The following is a 22,886-nucleotide window of genomic DNA, read 5'->3' as shown; positions in this document are numbered from 1 at the left end:
ATTAAATTAGTTTTCGTTAAGTACTTTCCGAATTATGAGGCTTGAAATCATTTCTTAATTTTACATAAACCGTAAAATATTTTGTAAAATATTTATTTTTCGATTATCTTACCTTAATACTTTTATGTACAAAATAATGAAAGCAATCAATTGGTGTAAAGAAAACACATAATCGTTTCGAAAAAAAATGTAATTGTTAATTGCAAATTACATTTATTTTTTTCGAAACAATTTTGTGTTTTCTTTACACCAATTGATTCCTCTCATTATTTTGTACATAAAAGTATTAAGGTAAGATAATCGAGAAATGAATATTTTACTAGATATTTTATGGTTTATGTAAAATTAAGAAATTATTTCAAGCCTTATAACTCGTGCAATAAAAAATAGGTGGTTCCATTTAAGAAATTAAAGGTGTCCTTGACCTCACATTAACGATGCCATCCAAGGTCAAACCAATGACACCATCTTATGTTCCCCTCAAAACCATACAATTTTTGTCGAAAACGTTTTTCTCTAAAATGCTTAGTTTTTGAAAGAAAAGGGATGTACGGGTGGTCTAGGACACCCTGTATATATATATATATATATATATATATATATATATATATATATGAATTCACACACACACACATACACATGCGTGTAAATATTTTTCTAAATTGTCCAGAAAAGATAGGGATATATGTAAAAGGAGGTAAAACGTGTCTATACGCCCATTTGGTCAATGAGCGACAGAATAAATTTAGCAAAATATATAATATATAACCTTTTGCGCATATATAAATTACGTAAAAAAGTCATGTATATGAATTCATATTTACAATTTATAAATTTAAATTTTGTAATATTTTACATAATATTAATATTATATGCGTAAATTCTTAAACAATATTTTTACATTTAAACATTTTAGAAATATAACTTATATAAAAGAATATTATGTCGTGTAAATTATATTAATTTTATATGAATTAGGTGATATTTTTGTACTTAATAATAAGATGCAATAAAAAGATATGGTATAAATGGTTCGATAAAGGTACATAAGATAAAATGTATAGCAGAAAATATAATATATCCGGGTCATATATGATTTATTTTAAATTTTTATTTTTTAAAAGATCCGTTATTTAATAAACACATTTATTTTTACATACATATATTTAAATTGAATATCGCGATAAATGCATTCGATAGGAAAGATTAATCTAAAAGTCTAAACTATAAAAATAGAAATTTATAAAGAAATGTGAATTTATATAAATATATATATATATATATATATATATATATATATATATATATATACATATATATTCTTTTTTCTAGCTAAAGTACTAATCCTTACGTTATATTTTTTTCTAACTCTATACAAAGTGTAGAAAAATTTGTCGAGTAGCACATTTTACACATCTGCGGTAAGATTACGAGAGTATATTACATAGAGATCTGTTGGTAAATCCAGGAAAAATATTTAGCTACATCAACGTAGACAATGTATTGCGTGAGATCGCAAGTCTGCCGATTGAAGTCGTACAGTGATAGTGAAACGATGCCGCGCAGTTGATAACGACCCGTGGAAGGATCATAAAGCATCAGTCCGCTTCCACTATCACCTTGGCAAGGACCACTGCCGTCTCGCATACCAGCGCAAAAAGTGCGATTCGAAGTCAAGGTGACGAAATCATGGTTACTCCGCAAACATGTCTCCTACAATTATGCAATAATTAGACTGAGTTTTTAATTTTATCACTTATACAAAATTATATTCTACGCCAATAATTTATAAAATCGATCAATTTGATAGTTTTTTGGAATTAATATTTGTATATAGATATTAGTGTTTCAAGAGTGTACAAAAATTTGTACAAATTCCTTAATCGCGATTAGCGAATGCGCATTAAAGCCGATATCGCATTCGTCATTCCAATTTCAAAGTATAATAATCATATAATTTTGACAAATCTATCCGTTATGGATATATAATGAATCGCAATAATATCATTATTGACGCGTGCAAATTACAAGAATTTCTTTTTTTTCGTATTTAACAAGGATTTAATCACACATTAAATCTTGATAATATGTAATTTTGAATATATTTCTTTTTCCATTTAAGAGAAATCAGATTACGAGGATGTGACACGAAGATGATGGAATCCGTCGAAAGGGAGACAGTTTTACCTGACTCACTATTGGCGCCTTTGCCATTCGGGGTTCGTAAACATAAGATTCATTCCATGCAACGTTGCCGAACCCCCACCCTGCGACATATCCTGTCTTGTTGACGACTCTCTGCAGATCGCTCGAGGTATACCACATACAAATAGGTTTGATCGTAGGACTGAACTCGACGGGAGTCTTCAATGTCAGAATCGCCAAATCGGAATCACCACTGATGCTTCGGTAATTGTAATCAGGATGAAGCGTATAGCTCGCAATCTCTCTATTCAGGGATCCCGCTTCATTCCAGTTAAACAGTCGATATCGTCCCAAAGATACCAATATTGCATTGGGAGGGATATTCATTTGGGCGTCCAGGCTAAGGCAGCGTGCCGCTATAAACAAAGAAATAAACAAACGCATTATTCGACAATAACGTTATTTTTCACAATAAATAAGAAGAAGAAGACAATTCCTTAGAAATGAAGATTTAGATCTTTAATGTTCTGTGAATCTCTAATAAACGAATAAAAATCATCCCCTTCGTAGGTATCTCTTTGTGTAAGTATTCTCTCTTTGATTTCTTAAAACACACCTGTTATAATATGTTTTTGAGTCAGAATGGAGCCGGCACATTGAAATTTATTACTGATTTTGATGAGAAAGATCGCCACTAACCACGGCCACTGACCCGGTGACGTCTTTATTTCCTTAGAGATTAGAGAACTGTCGGTGATTGGCGGACTGCTGATACCGCACTCGAAATTTTGTTGAACAGGTGATGGACTGCTGTGCTCGAAACTTTGTTGAATATGTGGTGGCTTTAAAGATGGATTGTTGTCGAACTTATCGGAGGAAGTGTTCAAATTCTGTTGCGGCAAATCATAGGAATTCTGTGAATGCGACAACACAGAAGACCGATATAAAGTGTGATCCAGCGTAATGGAAGTCATGATTTCTCCTGTTGCTAAAACGAAATACGAATCACACATGTTGTATTATTGTTTGAGAAAAAAATAATCTTTAAAGAATACATGTTAATTCTAAAATTTTTTTAGTAAAGATGAAAATAGTTTCCTTAACGAGCTTTATATCTATCTGTAGCTTTATGTTTTCTCTCTTGCATTATAGACATTAAAATATAAAACAAAATTATGCTGCAAACTTGATGTGGAGAAAATTGAAGAAAAATGGCAACTGTAGTCTCGAATATATACGGTATTGATATTGTTTCTTAAATCTTACTCACCATAAGGACCTGAACAATATTGTTCATCGTTAAACCATATTCCGGTCAGTAATGGTATCGGTTGAGGCAAAGGAAAATAAATGTGATATAACAAAGGCTTATCCCTTTGACCTCTCCGAACAGACTCCTCTTTCGATTGCGCCACTTTCAATAGACCGACATAGTTCTGAAACGTAACAATGTTTAATGAAATACTTTAATGATTCATAAAACAAAAAGAATTGTATTTTTTTAATTATACAAAAAATATATGCATTCGACTAATCAAATTTTGTTTTAGGAAAACAGATTTTATTTGCAGTCATACAACTAACTTTAACTTTTGTTGAAAATTATTAAAGATGATTTATATATCGACGAAAATACCATGCTTCTTCTGAATTATTAATAGTAGAAAATGTGCTGTACCGTGGGTAACGCAACAGCGATACTTAATGTCACTTTCAAATGAAGTTCGACGTTTTTTGGCGGGGATGGGATTTGGATCTGACCCATCACTTGGCTCGTCGCAGGATCGAATATATATGTGAAGTATTCATAACATGGAGATTGTTGTCCGGATACTTTTAACAGCGTGCAAAGTAGCTGCGGCAGCAACACACTCAGAATAGGAACCTTAGCCATCGTGAGCCGTTTACGCCACGCACCACAAATGAATAGTCACTAGGTAAAGTGACAAAACACGCAGATAAGTTCGAATTGTCGAATATATTTCAATTAATCTATAAAATATATATACATAATGTTCTATGAATTCTGTAATGTAATGAATTCAATATGTCAATATATAATGTAATAAATTCTTTAATTGTGTATTTTATCACAATTTGATATGATATAGGATACGATAGCTCAACAATATCTACTTTCTTGAAAAGTGAAATGATATTTTAACCAATAAAATTGTTGCCATTAAATATTTTTACAATATTAATAATTTAATAATTTAAATTAGTAATAAAGCTCTCTTAAAATTAATAAAATAAATGATTAAGATAGGCATGGAGAGCTGAAGATCATTATTAGTAACGAGTTGTACAGATTAAAAAGACCATTAGAAAACATTAATAGTTAAAACTTCAATTTAATAAAACAATGATGTTTAGACAATTTAAACGCGGACGTTTCGACTTGTATTTAAGTCATCTTCAGCGCATATTAATTCTCGGAAAGTACACAAATGTTGTACGCAATGAACGTATATAAATTTATAAATCGCAGTAAAAACGGTAGGGAGATCATCTTACGGTTAGACCCATGGAGGAAACGGACACTACAAATTTAGGTTAATAAGCCCAAATTTGTGTGGTTCTAATGGACGTTTGTCAACCACCAGATCATTAGCCGGACTAAAATTAAGTGCACTCGTACATAGTTGATTCCAGAAATTACATTAACATGAGACAATAATCGGTGAACAGAATTAAAATTAAAAATTAAGTAAATACAAATTAAGAAATTGTTGCTATTATCAGTGATTTACTAACAATGTAAAGTTTAATGAGTAAAGAGTAACTTACAATATCATGATAAATACGGATAATTTGTATGTCATTGGAAAACTTTATGAACTATATACGAATACCAATCTAATAATCCATTAAAAGTTATATGTTACTTCCTTCATCGAAGGTACAAATATAAATGATAGATAAACGATCATTATACTGGTATAAATTTTTCTGTGTATGACCTCAAGCATCAGGAAGTTTATTTATTATTTCATTGTATATGTCAGGAAAGCATTCTGTGTCTGTTTGTGAATTTAAGCCGTTACGTTGTCGTTTAATATAAATCATTTCAGAAATTAACCTTTTGTAATAAAAGGTTTCTCTGTCTAAAATCTTCACGTCATCCCATTTAAAATCGTGATTAAAATTCAATCTATGTTCTGTGATTGCAGACCTATTTGTTATATTTTTATTAATATTCTTCTTGTGTTCATTTATCCTAGTGCTTAATTTCCTGCATGTTTGTCCAACATATGTTGCATCACAACTCTCGCATTCAATCTTATAAACAACATTAGTGTGAGAGCCCTTTGGAATAACGTCTTTATGGGCTTTTATGATCGCATTAAGCTTGTTAAGACTAAAATATGACAAGACAGTATCCGTGTCTTTTATAAAGCTCTTCATATTATCAGTCAAGGATGGAATGAATGGAACCGCAAAATACGAAACATCCTCACTGTTAATTTCAGGTTTATTAGCGGAGTCATTATGCAACAATTGGCGAAGTCTCTGATTAATGTTATCGAATATAAATTTTAAAGGATAACCATTATTAAGTAAAATCCCGATAATATCTATTATGTTATTCTGATGAAACCTAGGGTCCGACAATCTGTAGGCCCTGTCAACCAAAAATTGTACCTCTTTTCTGGCATTCAGGGTGTTGTGAGTGAAAATTCAGATATCTACTAGAGTACGTTGGTTTATGGTACCAATTAAAATGTAGTCTATTGTTTTCGGATAAAATAGTAATTTCCAAAAAACTCAGAGTTTTATTATTTTCGACTTCAATGGTGAACTGTAGTCTAGGATTAAATGAATTAAAAATGTTTAGAACGTGGTCAACCAAATTGAACGGACAAGCAGTGATAATATCATCAACATATCTAAAGTAGAATGGTGGTGTAAATCCAATTGTATTCAAGGCTTTATTTTCCAAATCCTGCATCACTATATTAGCAATAATTGGAGACAGAGGAGAACCCATCGGAGTACCATATAATTGACGATAATATGTATTATTAAATGTAAAGTAAGTGGAATTTAGTACAAATCTCACCCCCAGTAAAAACTCAAGTTTGGGAAGGTCCGTGTATTCTTTAATATAGTCCCATCTATTTGAAACACTTTCCATAGCAAGATCCACAGAAATATTAGTGAATAATGATACTACGTCTAGAGAAATGAGTTTGTAATATTCTTCTAGATGTACATTCCTCAGTCTGTTAACCAATTCAAAACTGTTTTCAATATAACTGTCAGCCGTAGGAAAGCCTTTGATCATAGTTTTGTGTAAAAATACTGCTAACTGGTAAAGGGGGGTGTTAACGCACGATACGATCAGTCTGAACGGGCAGCCCGGCTTATGCACTTTCGGTAAACTGTAAGAACGTGGGAGGGTACCTTCACTAAATGACAAGGAGCGGTACGATGCTAGTGAAATATACTCGTTATTTTTCCATCTTGTTAGTAGTTCACGTAAATTGGATATTAATTTATTAATGGGATTTTTATTTACAACAGCATACGTCTCTCTATCATTGAGTAACTCTTCTGTTTTACGAATATATTCATCTTTGTCAAGAGCAACCGTGATGTTGCCTTTATCAGCCCGCGTGATAATTAAGTTATGGTTTTTCCTGAGAAAATCTTTTGTGATGACGTTAAGTTGTAACAAACAATTATGAGTTTTAGTAAGAGGATATTGGAAGGAAGATATGGCATTGATCAAATTCATGGATCTGTTTCGAACCGTCGTTCGTTTAAAAGCTGGAAGTTTCCTAAGATTATTCTCATAATTGATTATAAATTCAGTAGTTAATTTTGTACTATTAGTTACAGGTAAGCTAAAATTTCCGCCTAGCTGTAAAAAACTTTTTATATTGTCTGGGACATGAGTTGATGACATGTTAATAAACCATTTGTTGTTGATGTTTGATATATCATATTCAAATCCAGAAAACAGGGACGGTTTGATATCAATGATAATTTTGTCATTATTATGGTTAGGCAATTTTTGATTAGTAAGTAAAGTTCCAATGTTAGACGTCTCCGATACATTAAATGGTCTAAAATAGTGTATTGGTCTAATGTCAGGTCTTTTATATTGTTTATCTAAAATTCGTTTGAGTTTTCCATCAAACCTCTTACAAGTATTATGATAAAAAGTCAATAGTGGGCCACACTGTTTGTTAAAAAATGATAGACAAATATGTTCCGGGATGTAGTTCAATATTTGTTGCGTAGTGGTGTAGATATGATCATAATTATATTTAATGATTTTGTATGAGTCACTAATTTCAATTTTTAATATCTTTTTTAAAAAATCCTTCCTAATCTTTTTAAAGTCATACACAGAATTTAATAATTTATCTATTTGTATTTTTTAAATCACAATTTAATTGGCACAAATGACTCATTTCCATTTAAATCAGTGTTTTTAATCGATCGCACTATAACATTAATATAGTGTACATAAAATGCTTCTTCTAATCAATTTTTTTTAAATGAGAATATTATGTCTAAAAAAATTTGTGTTTTGTTTAATTAATTATTACACTTTTAATCTTATTGGATAAATCCATAAATAATCAGTCAAATAAACAGAATTCTTTTTTGTAATAAAATTACTGGGAAAAAAGTGATGCGCAGATTCAATAAAATGAAACAACGGATATAAATCGTTTATATTGCAGATGAGGGAGGTATATATTTAATATATACGAAATTAAAATGTGCGAATTCAAAATTAAGAATATCAGAAAACTGAGGATCCTAATGGTACGATTTACTTTCAGCATCAATCTCTACGAAAGAATATATAAAATACTACTCGAGTTAAAAACATATTTGCTCCAGATAAACAGATGATTTATGCAAATATATGCAAATCCTCACCTTTGCAATAAGAACATACGTTCCGAGATCTCTTTAATGTCAGTCAGTATTCAATCGCTTGAATGTTCGAAAGGAGTACAGTTTTATATGACAGCGAATTGAAGTATCTTTTCGTCACGTTTCGCGAGCTACATATTTAGCTGGCACGTTGGTCATTCAGCAATCGTCAAACCGGTCATAACAGGATAACGCATTCACACACCACTTTATTAATCAAACGACTTGATGAAATTTAAGCGAAGATCGACATTTCTGCGAGTAAGTATCCATTTTCATTCTATTGCTGTCGATATTACCGGTTATATTTATATTTTCTGTTCTTTTTTTATTTTAAAATGCTATATATTACATCTACGTTTATTAATCGTTAATCTATGCCACGAGCACTGCTTTGTACCTACTTTGTATTTGAAATCAACAATTTTAGCGTATTACTTCTCGCGGCTTCGATGCAGCGATCTTTACCGAACGTTCGTCGAGACACCAACTGATTATGAAACATCTCAACACACGGTTTAACATTTTCCGCGTCGGAAACACGTTCTATGATGGTATAGTAGTAAGGCGTCTTGATTCAAGACGATCATGAGTCGGGTCATCACTCGATTCTCTCTTGCGATATAAAGAACACTAGGCTGATGAACGCAATATGAGCAAATAAACATAACATTTTCTCCTCCTGTACAATATCACGATGTAAGTAGGAAGACTGGAGAATACGCGGATGTATGTCCGATGAGTCATGAACTTCGTTTGTGCTTCGGCTATCATCAAAGCGAAGTCAGAGAGTTATCACTTCAATGACGCATGTATCTTTTTAATTACGTAAGTGCACCAAATCAACAAATTATTAACATGTAACAAAATTAAAAATTCTTTTTTTTTTTGTTTCCTTCTCTCGTATATCTTTCCAATGATTTTTTTCAAGTTTATTTCTCGAACATGATTTTCTTACGAAGGTGCATTTATTATTTCTAGAAATAATATTAATAAATAATATAAATAATATAAATTATGAAATAACAAAACAGGAAAATACTGTGCTTGAACATTTCTCGCCAAACAAGAAATACGCTGTATATTATTTATTGCAGTTAATATTTTGAAGTATTGTAGGGAAGGACTTGCCACGATCGCGTTAAATCGTTATTTTCGAATTATGTTTGCGCTCTGACCTTATTATTGTAATGCCTCGTTTCTATGTTTTGATCTCGAATGTTTGCGACGGTTGATCGTTCTTTGGATATAGCCGAGCGTGTCGTGAACTGATTGGGCCACGTATGAGACCCAAAAGACGAGGTAAGAATTGCAAACCGAAAAGAGGCAGTCGTGATCGAGATCTGCGAGGAATCATACCTCTGTAATAGAAGCCATAATAAAAGATACTTTTCTATAATATGCCGCGAATTCCCTACGGAGATTTTGGGGGCTCAGCCGGGATTGTTGAAGCGGACGTTGGTGGAGTGCGCGGTTACGCTGAGTGTATAAAAGTTAGACGTGAGCTCGTGTTCCCTGTGAATCGACGGAAGAGCAAGATAAGTCCTAGAGAAAACCCGTCTGAGTGCACGGTGCAGGAACTCAAGGAGAAGCTTAAGAGTTTCGGGTTAAATACAGCCGGAACAAAGAACGATTTGATAGGTCGACTGATGGAGGCAGATCCTGCGGGCGAGTGGCTTCGCGAGTCCAATCGCGAACAAAATGATCCGCCGCGTAGTGAGGAGCGAGATTTGGTTGTGCCCGTAGTGAATAGACATGAAGCAGAGGTGTCACAACTAGAGATGGAGATGAAGCGAGAAAAGGATCTTCTGGAGCGGGAGCTCGCGATGGTCCGACGGGAGTTGCAATTCCTGCGAGAGAGAGAAAGAGAAGGATTTGGAGCGGCCGAGCGGAGGGCGGACACCGACGGAGCGGAAACGACGGCACGAGCAAGTATAACGGATATTGCCGAATTACTGGGATATTTCAACGGCGTGAGCGATTTCTGGGAAGTATGGGAGAGGCAAGTGCGGCTCCTCGCACCGACGTATAAATTACAAGACGATGTGACGAAGATATTGATAGGCGCGAGACATAAGGATAAAGCGGCCGAATGGTTTCGCTCCAAGCCCGAACACATTGAAATGTCAATTGATGATCTTCTACGAACGATGGGAGCTATGTTTAATCATCGTCCGAATAAATTTGCGCGTAAAAGGGAGTTTGAAGGGAGACGAATTTGGAAGAGAGGCGAGGCGTTTAGTGCATATATGCATGACAAAATCATTTTGGCTAACCGAGTGCCGATCGAAGAGGAGGATATTGTCGATTATATCATTGATGGCATAATGGATCCTAATTTGCAGGATCAGGCTCGAATTCAGGGCTTTACCACAACAGCATCCCTGTTAAAGGCATTCAAAAAAATAACCCCGCAGTCGAAGAGGCAACAGGATAGCGACGCCGTCATCAAGTCTTTCGGAGAGGTCAGTCATCGGAAAGGTGATGGGGGTGAGGCGAGATATCGGAGGAGCGACGGAGGAGAGCGGAGTCGTCGGATGTTATAATTGTGGAGGGCAGGATCATCTGAGTGCAGACTGTCCGACTAAGGAGAGTGTAAAGTGTTTTGGTTGCGGTGGACGCGGTCATATCGCGGCGAGGTGCGACAAAAAGGGAAATGCCGTAAAGGATAGTTATGCGGTAAGCGAACTCTGCGATGATAAATATTATAAAAAAGTAAACATTAATAATCGTAGTGAGACAGCGATGATCGATACTGGTAGCGATTTGTGTCTGATACGCGCAGATTGTTATAATGCGTTGGATGCTCCGACTTTGAGGCGAAATAAAATTTATTTTCATGGCATAGGTTCAGTTGACAACGAAACCTTGGGTGAGTTCGACGCGAATATTTGTATTGATGACAACGTTTATCGTATTAAAATTCGAGTAGTTTCCAATGTGCTTATGCGTCACGATTTAATTATCGGTGCTGATTTTCTAAGATCGGTGGAAGTTGTAATGAGAAATGGAGAATTATCGATTTCGAAACCAAGAGATCCCGAATTGCCAGAAATATTTCAAATTAATTATGTATGCGAGGCGGGCGAATTGGATATGATACACCTTAACAATGGCCACCGAGATGCGTTAGAGCGCATGATCCGGGATTATAAGCCAAATAAAGTACGCGACGTAAATATTAAAATGAAGCTAATTCTTAAAGATGACGAACCTGTATATCAAAGAGCGCGAAGACTTTCCGAGCAAGAAAAACAGGTGGTGAAACGGCAGATAAACGAATGGATGCGCGAGGGTATAATACGACCGTCGTCGTCGGAATACGCGAGTCCCGTGGTTTTGGTTCGAAAAAAGAATGGTGCGTATCGACTGTGCGTGGACTACCGACGTTTAAATCAGAAAATTGTAAAAGATCGTTACCCGTTACCTTTAATTGAGGATTAGTTAAGTCGTCTGCAGAATGCGAAAATATTTACTACTTTAGATCTTGAAAACAGATTTTTTCACGTCGGAGTGGACGAGGGCAGTCGGAGATTCACAGCATTCATTGTTCTTGATGGACAGTACGAGTTTTTGAGAATGCCGTTTGGCCTGCGTAACTCGCCTTTCAAAGATTTGTTAGCGCTGTTTTTAGAGACCTTATTAATGATGGGACAGTATTAATGTATATGGACGATTTGATCGTACCGTCGGAAGACTATGAGGACTCTATACGAAAACTCAATCGGGTTTTTAGTACGGCAAGTCAGTTTGGGTTGGTAATCAATTGGAATAAATGTCAATTTTTAAAGACCAAAGTGGAATTTCTGGGACATATGGTAGAGTCGGGTAGCGTGCGACCGTCGGAAGCTAAGACGAAGGCGGTTATGAGATTTCCCGAACCAAAGAACGTTAAGCAGATTCAAAGTTTCTTAGGCTTGTCAGGCTGTTTCCGGAAGTTTATTCGTAATTATTCTTCGATCGCGCGGCCTCTAACGAACTTATTGAAAAAAAATGTTGTATTTCAATTTGAAGAAGCGGAAAGGAATGCATTCGGCGAATTGAAGGCGGCCTTGGCGAGCAGACCCGTTCTAAAATTATATTAAATAGGTGCCAGTACCGAACTTCATACCGATGCTTCGAAGCACGGTTATGGCGCAATTTTATTACAGCGTGACACTGACTGAATTCATTGCATCCTGTTTATTACGCGAGCGGTCGTACGACTCCAGCGGAGGAGAAATATAGTAGTTATGAACTCGAGGTGCTTGCAATTATTAAATCCTTAAAGAAATTTCGCGTTTATCTAATAGGAATATCTTTTAAAATTGTGACAGATTGTAGAGCGTTTAGCTTAACCATGAATAAAAAAGATTTATGCGTGCGAGTAGCAAGATGGGCCTTGCAATTGGAAGAATTTGATTATGCGATTGAACATCGTTCAGGGAGGGCAATGACGCATGTGGACGCATTGAGTAGAAATCCGTTACCCGTATGTATGTTGAATGAGTGCGAAGATAGTATGACGTCGCGAATTCGAAGAGCTCAACAGGAGGACGCCTTTCTGCGAGAAATAATTAGGTTGGCCGAGGCTGGAAAGGCCGATGGATTTGTGACAAGAGCAGGGCTTTTATTTAAATTAATTGACGGCGAAGAACAAATGGTGGTGCCGCGATCGATGCATTCGCAGATCATCAAGCGGATACACGACGAGAGACATTTGTTGACGACTAAGACGGAGCAAATAATTAGACGAGACTAAGTTTATTTCTCGAACATGATTTTCTTACGAAGGTGCATTTATTATTTCTAGAAATAATATTAATAAATAATATAAATAATATAAATTATGAAATAACAAAACAGGAAAATACTGTGCTTGAACATTTCTCGCCAAACAAGAAATACGCTGTATATTATTTATTGCAGTTAATATTTTGAAGTATTGTAGGGAAGGACTTGCCACGATCGCGTTAAATCGTTATTTTCGAATTGTGTTTGCGCTCTGACCTTATTATTGTAATACCTCGTTTCTGTGTTTTGATCTCGAATGTTTGCGACGGTTGATCGTTCTTTGGATATAGCCGAGCGTGTCGTGAACTGATTGGGCCACGTATGAGACCCAAAAGACGGGGTAGGAATTGTGAACCGAAAAGAGGCAGTCGTGGTCGAGAACTGCGAGGAATCATACCTCTGTAATAGAAGCCATAATAAAAGATACTTTTCTATAATATCCCGCGTATTCCCTACAGTATGTACCTACTGTTTTTATGTCCTTTTATTATGTTTGCTAAACAATTTTCACGTATGTTTTAGAGTAGTTGGGATATGTCTTAGATAACTCGATTGTTTCTTTTTTTATTTTACTTGCTTTTGCTGGTTTTGAAAAATTACATACAAGAAAATTATATAAATTATAATCATAAATAACCATCAGAGATTTTCCAGATTTCTATTCCATATACGTTCAATTTACAAATATTTTAATTTTGCACTAAAATGTACATACATTTGTACACAATGTAAAAAGATACGAGAATAGTTCAGACATCAATAAGTGACGATGCAATTGTCTTCAGATGTCAACTAGTCAGATGTTAGATGTCAATGCGGCACGAAATGGAACATGGGAAATTGAACGATACTATTGTGGTAATATTTTAATTCCAATCATATTTAATTGTAAATGCAAAATCTTTGATCATTTTTCTAATTTAATTTTTCCTTTACAGAAATGTAAAGCATCAATAATTTTTTGCTAAAGTAACAAAAATAAAGTGCTTTTTATTTATTTTAAAAGCGTGCGAATCTGAATTATATGAATTTATACCTTCTTAGAAGACAAGATTGGCAAATAGTGAAGAATTTTTCCGAGACTTGTTAACTGCGTCGTCATTTTTAATTTGAACATTAATTTTCTCTCCAGGAACGAGTAATATCCTACGGCGTCATCGAACGACCTGGATGATATTACGAGAAGAAATCCAACCATATAGATCAATATGTTGTAATGAAGCCACATTTTTCATATAGAGTTGTTTCAATCTGTTGAGTGCGTTCAATTCAAAGTATAAAAAATTTTAGTAGAACATAAATGCGCGAATACACACATGATCATAAATAACTTTTATTAAAACATACAAACACGCGATTGTGTGAATTGAACTATCTCGATCGAGAACTATATAAAGATTCTATATAAAGATTCAGGATAAGTTGAAACATGGTCCTTTACGAAGCAATCAAGCTTTAGGCAATTCTAATATTTTTTATTTTATTCATCTCTTTTATTTGATCATGACTTACAGTATTCTCTAATATCTTAACGAAATAACAAAATACAAAAATATTTAAAGATATGACTTTTATTAAAATATATGTTTATATATGCATATAAATTCACACACACTCCTACGCATATAAGTATTTTTCTAGATTTTATAAAATAAATAATATATAATCTTTTGTGCAGATATATATATATATAAATTTAAAATTTAATTTTTTTAAAATTAATTTTTAATTTTTAAAACTTTAAAAATTGAAATTTTCTTTTGTTTATTCTTATTCTTATTTCTATTCTTTTTCATATTCTAATTTAAAAACTTTTTTCAAAAAAAGGAAAATTTTTCTTTTTCTGTGTCGATGACATTCTATCACTTTTGTAATCACTTATAATTTTTAAAAAAGTTACTTAAACTAGCGCGTATCGCTACTTTAATCAATATTTTAAATCTAATGAATTTCACGTGAGTAATTACTCCGTTTTTCAATTGAATAGTTTCAATTGATCTTTAATCAAAACATTTGAAACTATTGAACCGTTCGTATTTCACGATACGAAATTCCAATCTAATAAGTATTTCATCTGATACATTCTCGAGACGAGATTTGAGAAACGATTGTAACCCCACGTGGAAAATGCCGATGCTGAAAAACGGGCCCAATATTGGTTTAATATCGGCAGCCAAGCGTTGGCAGACAATGCTGTCCCGTTGTTGGTTAATTGTCGGGTTTATAATATCCCATAAAAAAAAAAGATAAACAAAATTCATGGCATAGTGTTACACTCCTGTACTTGACTTTCATTGGTCCAATATTGGTAACTACGGCAGCCGGTACTGGCACGACTGGCAGCGATATTGGCTCAGTATTGGGCCGTTTATAATTTTCTACGTGGGTTGTTGGTAATATTGTTGTTCGGTAGAGATCTGTTGGTAAATCCAGGATAAATATTTAGCTACGTCAACGAAGACAAAGTATTCCTTGGCAGGGCAATGCCTTCGATCTCTCACAGACCTCGAAATGATGCCGCGCAATTGATAACGCTGTGTGGCAGGATCGTAAAGCATTAATCCGCTTCCACCATTACGAAAGCAAGGACCACTGCCGTCTCGCATACCAGCGCAAAAAGTGCGATTCGAAATCAAGCTGGAGAAATCCGGGTGACTCCGAAGACATGTCTCCTAATAATTTATACAATAATTAGACAAGGAGTTTTTAATTTTATCATTTATGCAAAATTTTATTCTGCGTCAATAATTTATAAAATCGATCAATTTGATAATTTTTTGCAATCAATATTTGTATATAGATATCAGTGTTTCAAGAGTTTACAAAATTTGCACATATGTTTTAATCGCGATTAATTAATGTGCATTAAAACCGATATCGCATTTATCATTTCAATTCGAAGCATATAATGATTTTGACAAATCCATCCGTTATGAATATAAAACAAATCGCAATGTTAAGCATCGAAGTGCGAATTACGAGAATTTCTAAAATTTTGTACTTAACAATGATTTAATCCCACATGAAATCTTGATGATATCTCATCTTGAAAATATTTCTTTTTTCATTTAAGAGAAATCAGATTGTGAGGATGTGACACGAAGATGATGAAAATCATCGAAAGAGAGACAGTTTTACCTGACTCACTATTGGCGCCTTCATCATTAGGGATTCCTGGGTAAAAAAAGCTTCCTTCCATATGACATATCCTACCATATTGACGACGCTCTGCAGATCGATCGAGCCATACCACATACAAATAGGTTTGATCGTACGGCTGAACTCGACGCGAGTCTTCAAAGTTAGAATCGCCAAATCGGCGTCATCACTGAAGCTTTGGTAATCAGGATGGAGCGTATAGCTCGCAATCTCTCTATCTTTGGATCCTGTATCATTCCGGTTAAGCGGATATTTTCCGAAAGATACTATCAACACGTCGGGGGATATGATTTGGACGGATGACTTAAGGCAGTGTGCCGCTATAAACAAACGCGAATAAAGCATTTATCAATAAAAATAGACAAACACGAATAAAGCATTTCTCAACAGTAACGTATGAGAAGAAGACCGAATTACTTAGAAATGAATATTCAGATCTTCAATATTCTGTAAATTTCTAATAAATAGACAATTTCTAATAAATGGATTTCTTCAAACACCTGTTATAACGTGTTTTTTAGTCAGAATGGAGCCGACACATCGAAATTGATAATATTCGTTTCTGAAGTGAAGGATCGCCACTAACCACGGCAACTGACGCCGTGACGCCGTCTTCGTTTCATTGGAGCTTTGAGAATTGTAGATAATTGGCAGACTGCTGATACCGCACTCGGAACTTTGTTGAACAGGTGGTGGCTTTAAAAATGGATTTTTGTCGATCTCATCGGAGGAAGCGATCGGGCGTTGAGTGAGAGGTGTATGTAACGTTGACGTATAAACTGGAACTGTCGACTGCAGAGTCGACAAAAAGATATTGGGTTGGAAACTTGTGTTCAGATTTTGCTGCGGCGAATCATAGGAATTCTGTGAGTGCGGCAACACAGAAGATCGATACAAAGTGTGATCCAGCGTAATGGAAGTCACGACTTGTCCCGTTGCTAAAACGAAATACGAATCACACATATTAAAAAAAATTGTATTATCTTTTGAGAAAAAAATAATCTTCCAAGAATACATGTTAATTCTAAGATTTTTTAAGTCAAGATAAAAATAGTTCCTTTAACGAACTTTACATCTATCTGTAGCTTTACATTTACTCACTTGAATTATGGACAATAAAATATGAAACAAGATTATGCTGCAAACTTTATGTGGAAAAAAATTGGAGAGAAATTGCAACTGTAGTCTCGAACATATTTCGGCATTGATTTTGTTTCTCAAAACAGTATAATACTCACCGTGAGGACCTGAACAATATTGTTGATGATTAAACCATATTCCGGTAAGTAATGGTATCGGTTCAAGCAAAGGAAAATTAATGTGATACATCAAAGGCTTATCTCTTTGATCCATCCGAACAAACTCCTCCTTCGATTGCGCCACTTTCAATAGACCGACATAGTTCTGAAACGTATCGATGTTTAATGAATTACTTCAATGATTCATAAAACAAAGAGAATTGTATTTTTTTAATTGTACCAAATTAATTGTACAAAAACGGTACAAAAATTTTTTAATTGTAAAATAATATATGCATTCGACTAATCAAATTTTATTTTAGAAAGAACAGAATTTATTTGTAGTCATACAACTAACTTTTGTTAAAAATTATTAAAGATGATTCATGTATCGACGAAAACACAATGTTTCTTCTGAATTATTAATAGTAGAATATTTGCTTTACCGTGGGTAACGCAACAGCGATGCTTAATGTCACTTTCAAATAAAGTTCGACGTTTCTTGGCGCGGATGGAATTTGGATCTGACCCATCACTTGTCTTGTCGCAGGATCGAATATATATGTGAAGTATTCATAACATGGAGATTGTTGTCCGAATACTTCTAACAGCGTGCAAAGTAGCTGCGGCAGCAACACAATCAAAATGGGAACCTTAGCCATGGTGAAGTCTTATTGCAAACACAACGAAATGGACGCAAGTTACTTTTACGAATGGTTCTTAATTTCAAAATAACTTATTAAAGTTTTCACTATATCTTTTATTAAACTTTTCACTACAATTTTATTTTTCTTTCAATATGTGTGTATCTTCTTGATAGTGAAAATATTTATCAAAACAATATAATCATTATTATATTTAATATATAATTTTGCTCAAAAGAGTTTCTCAATGCTTAAATTTCAGCTTACTCAATAACACAGCACTTAATAGAAAAAACAAAATTATCTTCGATTAATACATGTGCATAATGAATCATCCGTATCAATCGAATTAGAAACACATTCTCGAATTGTAATGTGAAGTGAGTTTACGCCACGCATCACAAATGAACTATGAAAAGTTATAGAACATGCAGATAAACTCGAATTGTGAAATATATTTCAATTAATTCGAAAAAAATACATATACATAATGGTCCATGAATTATTCCCTAATATAATGAATTAATCACAATATCTTAATATATAATGAATTAATGAACAATATCTTAATATACGATGTAATAAATTATTTAATCACAATTTGATATAAGATACGAAGTTCAACGATATCCACTTTCTTGAAAAATGAAATGATATTTCAACCAACGAAATTTTTGCTACTTAATATTTTTACCATTTTAATAATTCAATAATTTATCTATTTGTATTTTTTAAATCACAGTTGAATTGGCATAAAAAAGTCACTTCTATTCAAATCAGTTTTTTAATTGATCGCACAATAACAATAATGTAGTGTATATAAAATGCTTTTTCTAATCTATTTTTTTAATAAGAATATTTCTTAAAAAAATTTGTGTCTTTATTTTAAATTATGTTGTTCATCCAATTGGATAAATGCATAAATAATTAGTCAAATCAACAAAATTTTTTTTGTATTAATAATAAAATTACTTGGGAAGAAATGCTGCTAGATTGAACAAAATGAATTAGGATGCGAAGCGTTTATAATGCAGATGAGAGATATATTTAATATGTACGAAACTAAAATGAGAAGTTAAAACTAAGAATATATGAAAAATGGGAATCTTAATGGCACGATTTATTTCCAATATCAATCTCTACCAAAGAATATACTAAATGTCAAGTTTAAATTTTCGTTTCAGGTAAACAGATGATTTATGCGCAATGTATATGCAAATCCTGACCAAGTCTTCGCAATAAGAACATATATTTCGGAATTTCTTTAATACAAGTCACGTTTCCAATCGTTCAAAAATAGGACAATTTTATACGACGGTGAATTATTTTCCTCTCATGTTTCGAGCTGTATATTCATCTTAAATATGCATCTTAAATATTCAGCAATTGTCGGACCGATGATAACAGGTCGCGTTCATGCGCAGCTTCATTAATGAACGGTTTTGATGAAATTCAGGTGAAGATCAACACTTCCGCGAATCCGTTTTCACTCTATTGCTGTCGATATTACATGATTATATTTATATTTTCTGTTCTTTTTTTATTTTAAAATATTTTATACTACATGTATGTCCACCGATCGTTATATCGCAAGCACTGTTTGTATCTGCTTTGAATTTGGAATCAACAATTAATTTTTACGTATTAATTCTTGCGGCTTCAATCCGGCGATCTTTATCGAACTTCGTTGAGACATCAACTGATCATGAAACGCCTTTAACACACGCTTACAATTTCCAGAAAACACGTTCTATGATGGCTACAGTAGTGCGACATCTCGATTCTAGGCATTCATGAGTGAGGTCATCATTCGGTTTTTTCTTGCGATATAAAGAGTCTTAGGTCGAATGCAATAGTAAGAGAAATAGCAAATAATCGATGTGTGAGTTATGAACTTTATTTGTGCTTCGGCTATCATCAAAGCGAAGTCAGAGAGTTATGATTCCATGACGCATGCATCTTTTTAATTACACAAGCGCGCAAAATCGATAAATTAATTAATATAATATTAACATGTAACAATTGAAAATCTTTTTTTTTGTTTTTTACTTCTCTCGTATATGCGTACATCTTTTCAATGATATTTTTTTCAAGTTTATTTCTCGAACATGCTTTTCTTACGAACGTTCATTATTTCTGGAAAAATTAAAAGAATAGTACGCTAAAATATCTTTTATGAAAGAATAAAACAGGAAAGTACTGTGCTTAAACATTTCTCGTGCCAGACAAGAAACGCGCTTTATATTATTTGTTGCAGTTAATATTTTGAAGTATGTACTCACTTTTCTTTATGTCCTTTTATTATGTTTGCTAAGCAATTTTCACGTATGTTTTACAGTAGTTGGGATATGTCTTATTGTTAGATAATTCGGTTGTTTCTTTTACGTTTGATTTTGCTTGCTTTTTCTGAAAAATTACATAGAAGAAAATTATATAAATGATAATCATAATCAATCATCAGAAATTTTCCAGATTTCTATTCCATATACATTCAATTTACAAACATTTTAATTTTAAGATGTACATACATTTGTACACAATATATTAAATAATATATTATAGAAAGATACGAGAATAGTGAAGACATGAATAAGTGATTTAATAACGCAATTGTCTTTAGATGTCAACTAATCAACGCAGCACAAAATATACATGGGAAATTGAACGATACTATCGTGATAATATTTTAATTCCACAATCATATTTAATTGTAAATGCAAAATCATTGATCATTTTTCTAATTTAATTTTTCCTTTACAGAAATATAAAGTATCAGTAATTTTTTGCTACAAGCAACAAAAAATATAGAGCTTTCTATTTATTTTAAAAGCGTGCGAATCTGAATTATATGAATTTATACCTTCGTAGAAAACAAGGTTGGCAACTCGTGAAGAACGTTTCCGAGAGTGTGTTTTAACCGCGTCATTTTTAATTTTAACGTTAATTTTCTACCCAAAAACGAGTAATATCCCACGACATCATCGAACGACCTGGATAATTTTGCGAGAAGAAATTCAAATATGTGAATTAATATGCTTTAATGAAGTTACATTTTTTGTACTGAGTTGTTTTAATCTGTTGAGTGGTGTACAATTCAAAGTATAAAATATTTTAGTAGAACATAGATGCGCGCGCACACACACATGATCATAAATAACTTTTATTAAAACATACAAACGCGTGAGTGTGTGAATTGAACTCTCTCGATCGAGAACTATATAAAGATTCATGATTGCGGATAAGTTGAATAATGATCTTTTACGAAGCGATCAAGCTTTATGCAATTCTAATATTTTTTTCTGTTATTCATCTCTTTGATTTGATCATGACTTGTATTATTTAATATCGATAAGAAATAACAAAATACAAAAATGTTCAAAAATATAACTTTTATTAAATTATATGAATTCATATGTGTGTGTGTGTGTGTGTGTGTGTGTGTGTGTGTGTGTGTGTATACATATAAATTCTCTCTCACACACACACACACACACACACACACACACACACACACACACACACACACACACACACACACACACACACATGTAAATATTTTTCTAAATTGTCCAGAAAAGATAGGGACATATGTGGGAGGAGGTCAAACGTGTCCATACGCCCATTTGGTTAATGAGCGACAGAATAAATTTAGCAAAATAAATAATATATAACCTTTTGCGCATATATAAATTACGTAAAAAAATCATGTACATGAATTCATATTTATAATTTATAAATTTAAATTTTGTAATATTTTACATAATATTAATATTATATGCGTAAATTCTTAAACAATATTTTTACATTTAAACATTTTAGAAATATAACTTATATAAAAGAATATTATGTCGTGTAATTTATATTAATTTTATATGAATTAGGTGATATTTTTGTACTTAATAATAAGATGTAATAAAAAGATATGTATAAATGGTTCGATAAAGCTACATGATACAATGTATAGCAGAAAATATAATATATCTGGGTCATATATGATTTATTTTAAATTTTTATTTTTTAAAAGATCCGTTATTTAATAACACATTTATTTTTACATACATATATTTAAATTGAATATCGCGATAAATGCATTCAATAGAAGGGATTAATCTAAAAGTCTAAACTATAGAAATTGAAATTTATAAAGAAATGTATATATATATATATATTTTTTTTTTCTAGCTATACTAATCCTTACGTTATATTTTTTTCTAACTCTATACAAATTTGTGCAGAAATATGTGTCAAGCAGCACATTTTACACATCTGCGGTAAGATTACGAGAGTATATTACATAGAGATCTGTTTGTAAATCCAGGAAAAATATTTGGCTACATCAACGTAGACAATGTATTGCGTGAGATCGCAAGTCTGCCGATTGAAGTCGTACAGTGATAGTGAAACGATGCCGCGCAGTTGATAACGACCCGTGGAAGGATCATAAAGCATCAGTCCACTTCCACTATCACCTTGGCAAGGACCACTGCCGTCTCGCATACCAGCGCAAAAAGTGCGATTCGAAGTCAAGGTGACGAAATCATGGTTACTCCGAAAACATGTCTCCTACAATTATGCAATAATTAGACTAAGAGTTTTTAATTTTATCACTTATACAAAATTATATTCTACGCCAATAATTTATAAAATCGATCAATTTGATAGTTTTTTGGAATTAATATTTGTATATAGATATTAGTGTTTCAAGAGTGTACAAAAATTTGTACAAATTCCTTAATCGCGATTAGCGAATGCGCATTAAAGCCGATATCGCATTCGTCATTCCAATTTCAAAGTATAATAATCATATAATTTTGACAAATCTATCCGTTATGGATATATAATGAATCGCAATAATATCATTATTGACGCGTGCAAATTACAAGAATTTCTTTTTTTTCGTATTTAACAAGGATTTAATCACACATTAAATCTTGATAATATGTAATTTTGAATATATTTCTTTTTCCATTTAAGAGAAATCAGATTACGAGGATGTGACACGAAGATGATGGAATCCGTCGAAAGGGAG

General features: G+C 33.1%; 3 protein-coding genes and 1 long non-coding RNA gene across 10 annotated transcripts in view; 2 read left to right on the top strand and 2 right to left on the bottom strand.

Moving 5' to 3' along the window:
• The window catches only part of LOC145959567 (uncharacterized), a 101,598-nt gene that overhangs the window by 56,815 nt on the left and 21,897 nt on the right, over positions 1–22,886 (top strand). The gene's annotated exons all lie outside the window — the stretch shown is intronic.
• On the bottom strand, positions 1,125–8,780 carry LOC145959563 (serine protease gd-like). 4 transcript variants are annotated; one of them, XM_083078535.1, is made up of 7 exons: positions 4,936–6,941; positions 4,663–4,764; positions 3,824–4,078; positions 3,416–3,581; positions 2,762–3,133; positions 2,188–2,561; positions 1,125–1,713 (listed from the first exon to the last, which is right to left on the bottom strand). In XM_083078535.1, exons 3-7 carry the CDS (start codon positions 4,037–4,039, stop codon positions 1,441–1,443), a joined length of 1,401 nt encoding a protein of 466 aa, XP_082934661.1. In that variant the 5' UTR covers positions 4,040–4,078; positions 4,663–4,764; positions 4,936–6,941; the 3' UTR covers positions 1,125–1,440. The 4 variants fall into 4 exon arrangements, with proteins under 4 accessions (XP_082934661.1, XP_082934660.1, XP_082934663.1 ...); XM_083078534.1 differs by lacking the exons at positions 4,663–4,764; positions 4,936–6,941 and adding an exon at positions 8,448–8,780; XM_083078537.1 differs by lacking the exon at positions 4,663–4,764 and having other exon boundaries at positions 4,936–4,987.
• LOC145959564 (uncharacterized) lies at positions 8,075–13,253 on the top strand. The gene is made up of 2 exons (XM_083078538.1): positions 8,075–8,304; positions 8,474–13,253. Exon 2 carries the CDS (start codon positions 9,444–9,446, stop codon positions 10,587–10,589), a length of 1,146 nt encoding a protein of 381 aa, XP_082934664.1. The 5' UTR covers positions 8,075–8,304; positions 8,474–9,443; the 3' UTR covers positions 10,590–13,253.
• Positions 14,241–19,648, bottom strand: LOC145959560 (serine protease gd-like). 4 transcript variants are annotated; one of them, XM_083078530.1, is made up of 7 exons: positions 19,499–19,648; positions 17,660–17,883; positions 17,214–17,379; positions 16,476–16,913; positions 15,955–16,295; positions 15,322–15,488; positions 14,241–15,233 (listed from the first exon to the last, which is right to left on the bottom strand). In XM_083078530.1, exons 1-7 carry the CDS (start codon positions 19,551–19,553, stop codon positions 15,185–15,187), a joined length of 1,440 nt encoding a protein of 479 aa, XP_082934656.1. In that variant the 5' UTR covers positions 19,554–19,648; the 3' UTR covers positions 14,241–15,184. The 4 variants fall into 4 exon arrangements, with proteins under 4 accessions (XP_082934656.1, XP_082934654.1, XP_082934657.1 ...); XM_083078528.1 differs by having other exon boundaries at positions 14,382–15,488; XM_083078531.1 differs by having other exon boundaries at positions 14,383–15,488; positions 17,660–17,836; positions 19,499–19,529.

This window comes from Camponotus vicinus, unplaced genomic scaffold, assembly GCF_025532165.1.
Source record: "Camponotus vicinus isolate PSW18456_S1 unplaced genomic scaffold, iyCamVici1.0 SCAF_1, whole genome shotgun sequence".
Classification (NCBI taxonomy): domain Eukaryota; kingdom Metazoa; phylum Arthropoda; class Insecta; order Hymenoptera; family Formicidae; genus Camponotus; species Camponotus vicinus.
The sequence above is the reverse complement of the archived record's forward strand: the minus strand, read 5'-3'. Positions and strand labels throughout refer to the sequence as shown.

Coding starts and splice junctions, on each gene's coding strand:
- LOC145959563 (XM_083078534.1), bottom strand. CDS start 4,039: ATGGCTAAGGTTCCTATTCTGAGTGTGTTGCTGCCGCAGCTACTTTGC. Junction 3,134..3,415: donor ATATTGTTCAGGTCCTTATG/GTGAGTAAGATT, acceptor ATTTCGTTTTAG/CAACAGGAGAAATCATGACT. Junction 1,714..2,187: donor AGGCGCCAATAGTGAGTCAG/GTAAAACTGTCT, acceptor GCATAATTGTAG/GAGACATGTTTGCGGAGTAA.
- LOC145959564 (XM_083078538.1), top strand. CDS start 9,444: ATGCCGCGAATTCCCTACGGAGATTTTGGGGGCTCAGCCGGGATTGTT.
- LOC145959560 (XM_083078528.1), bottom strand. CDS start 19,553: ATGTCTCAACGAAGTTCGATAAAGATCGCCGGATTGAAGCCGCAAGAA. Junction 17,380..17,659: donor TCGCTGTTGCGTTACCCACG/GTAAAGCAAATA, acceptor GATACGTTTCAG/AACTATGTCGGTCTATTGAA. Junction 16,296..16,475: donor TAAAAAACACGTTATAACAG/GTGTTTGAAGAA, acceptor GTTTGTTTATAG/CGGCACACTGCCTTAAGTCA.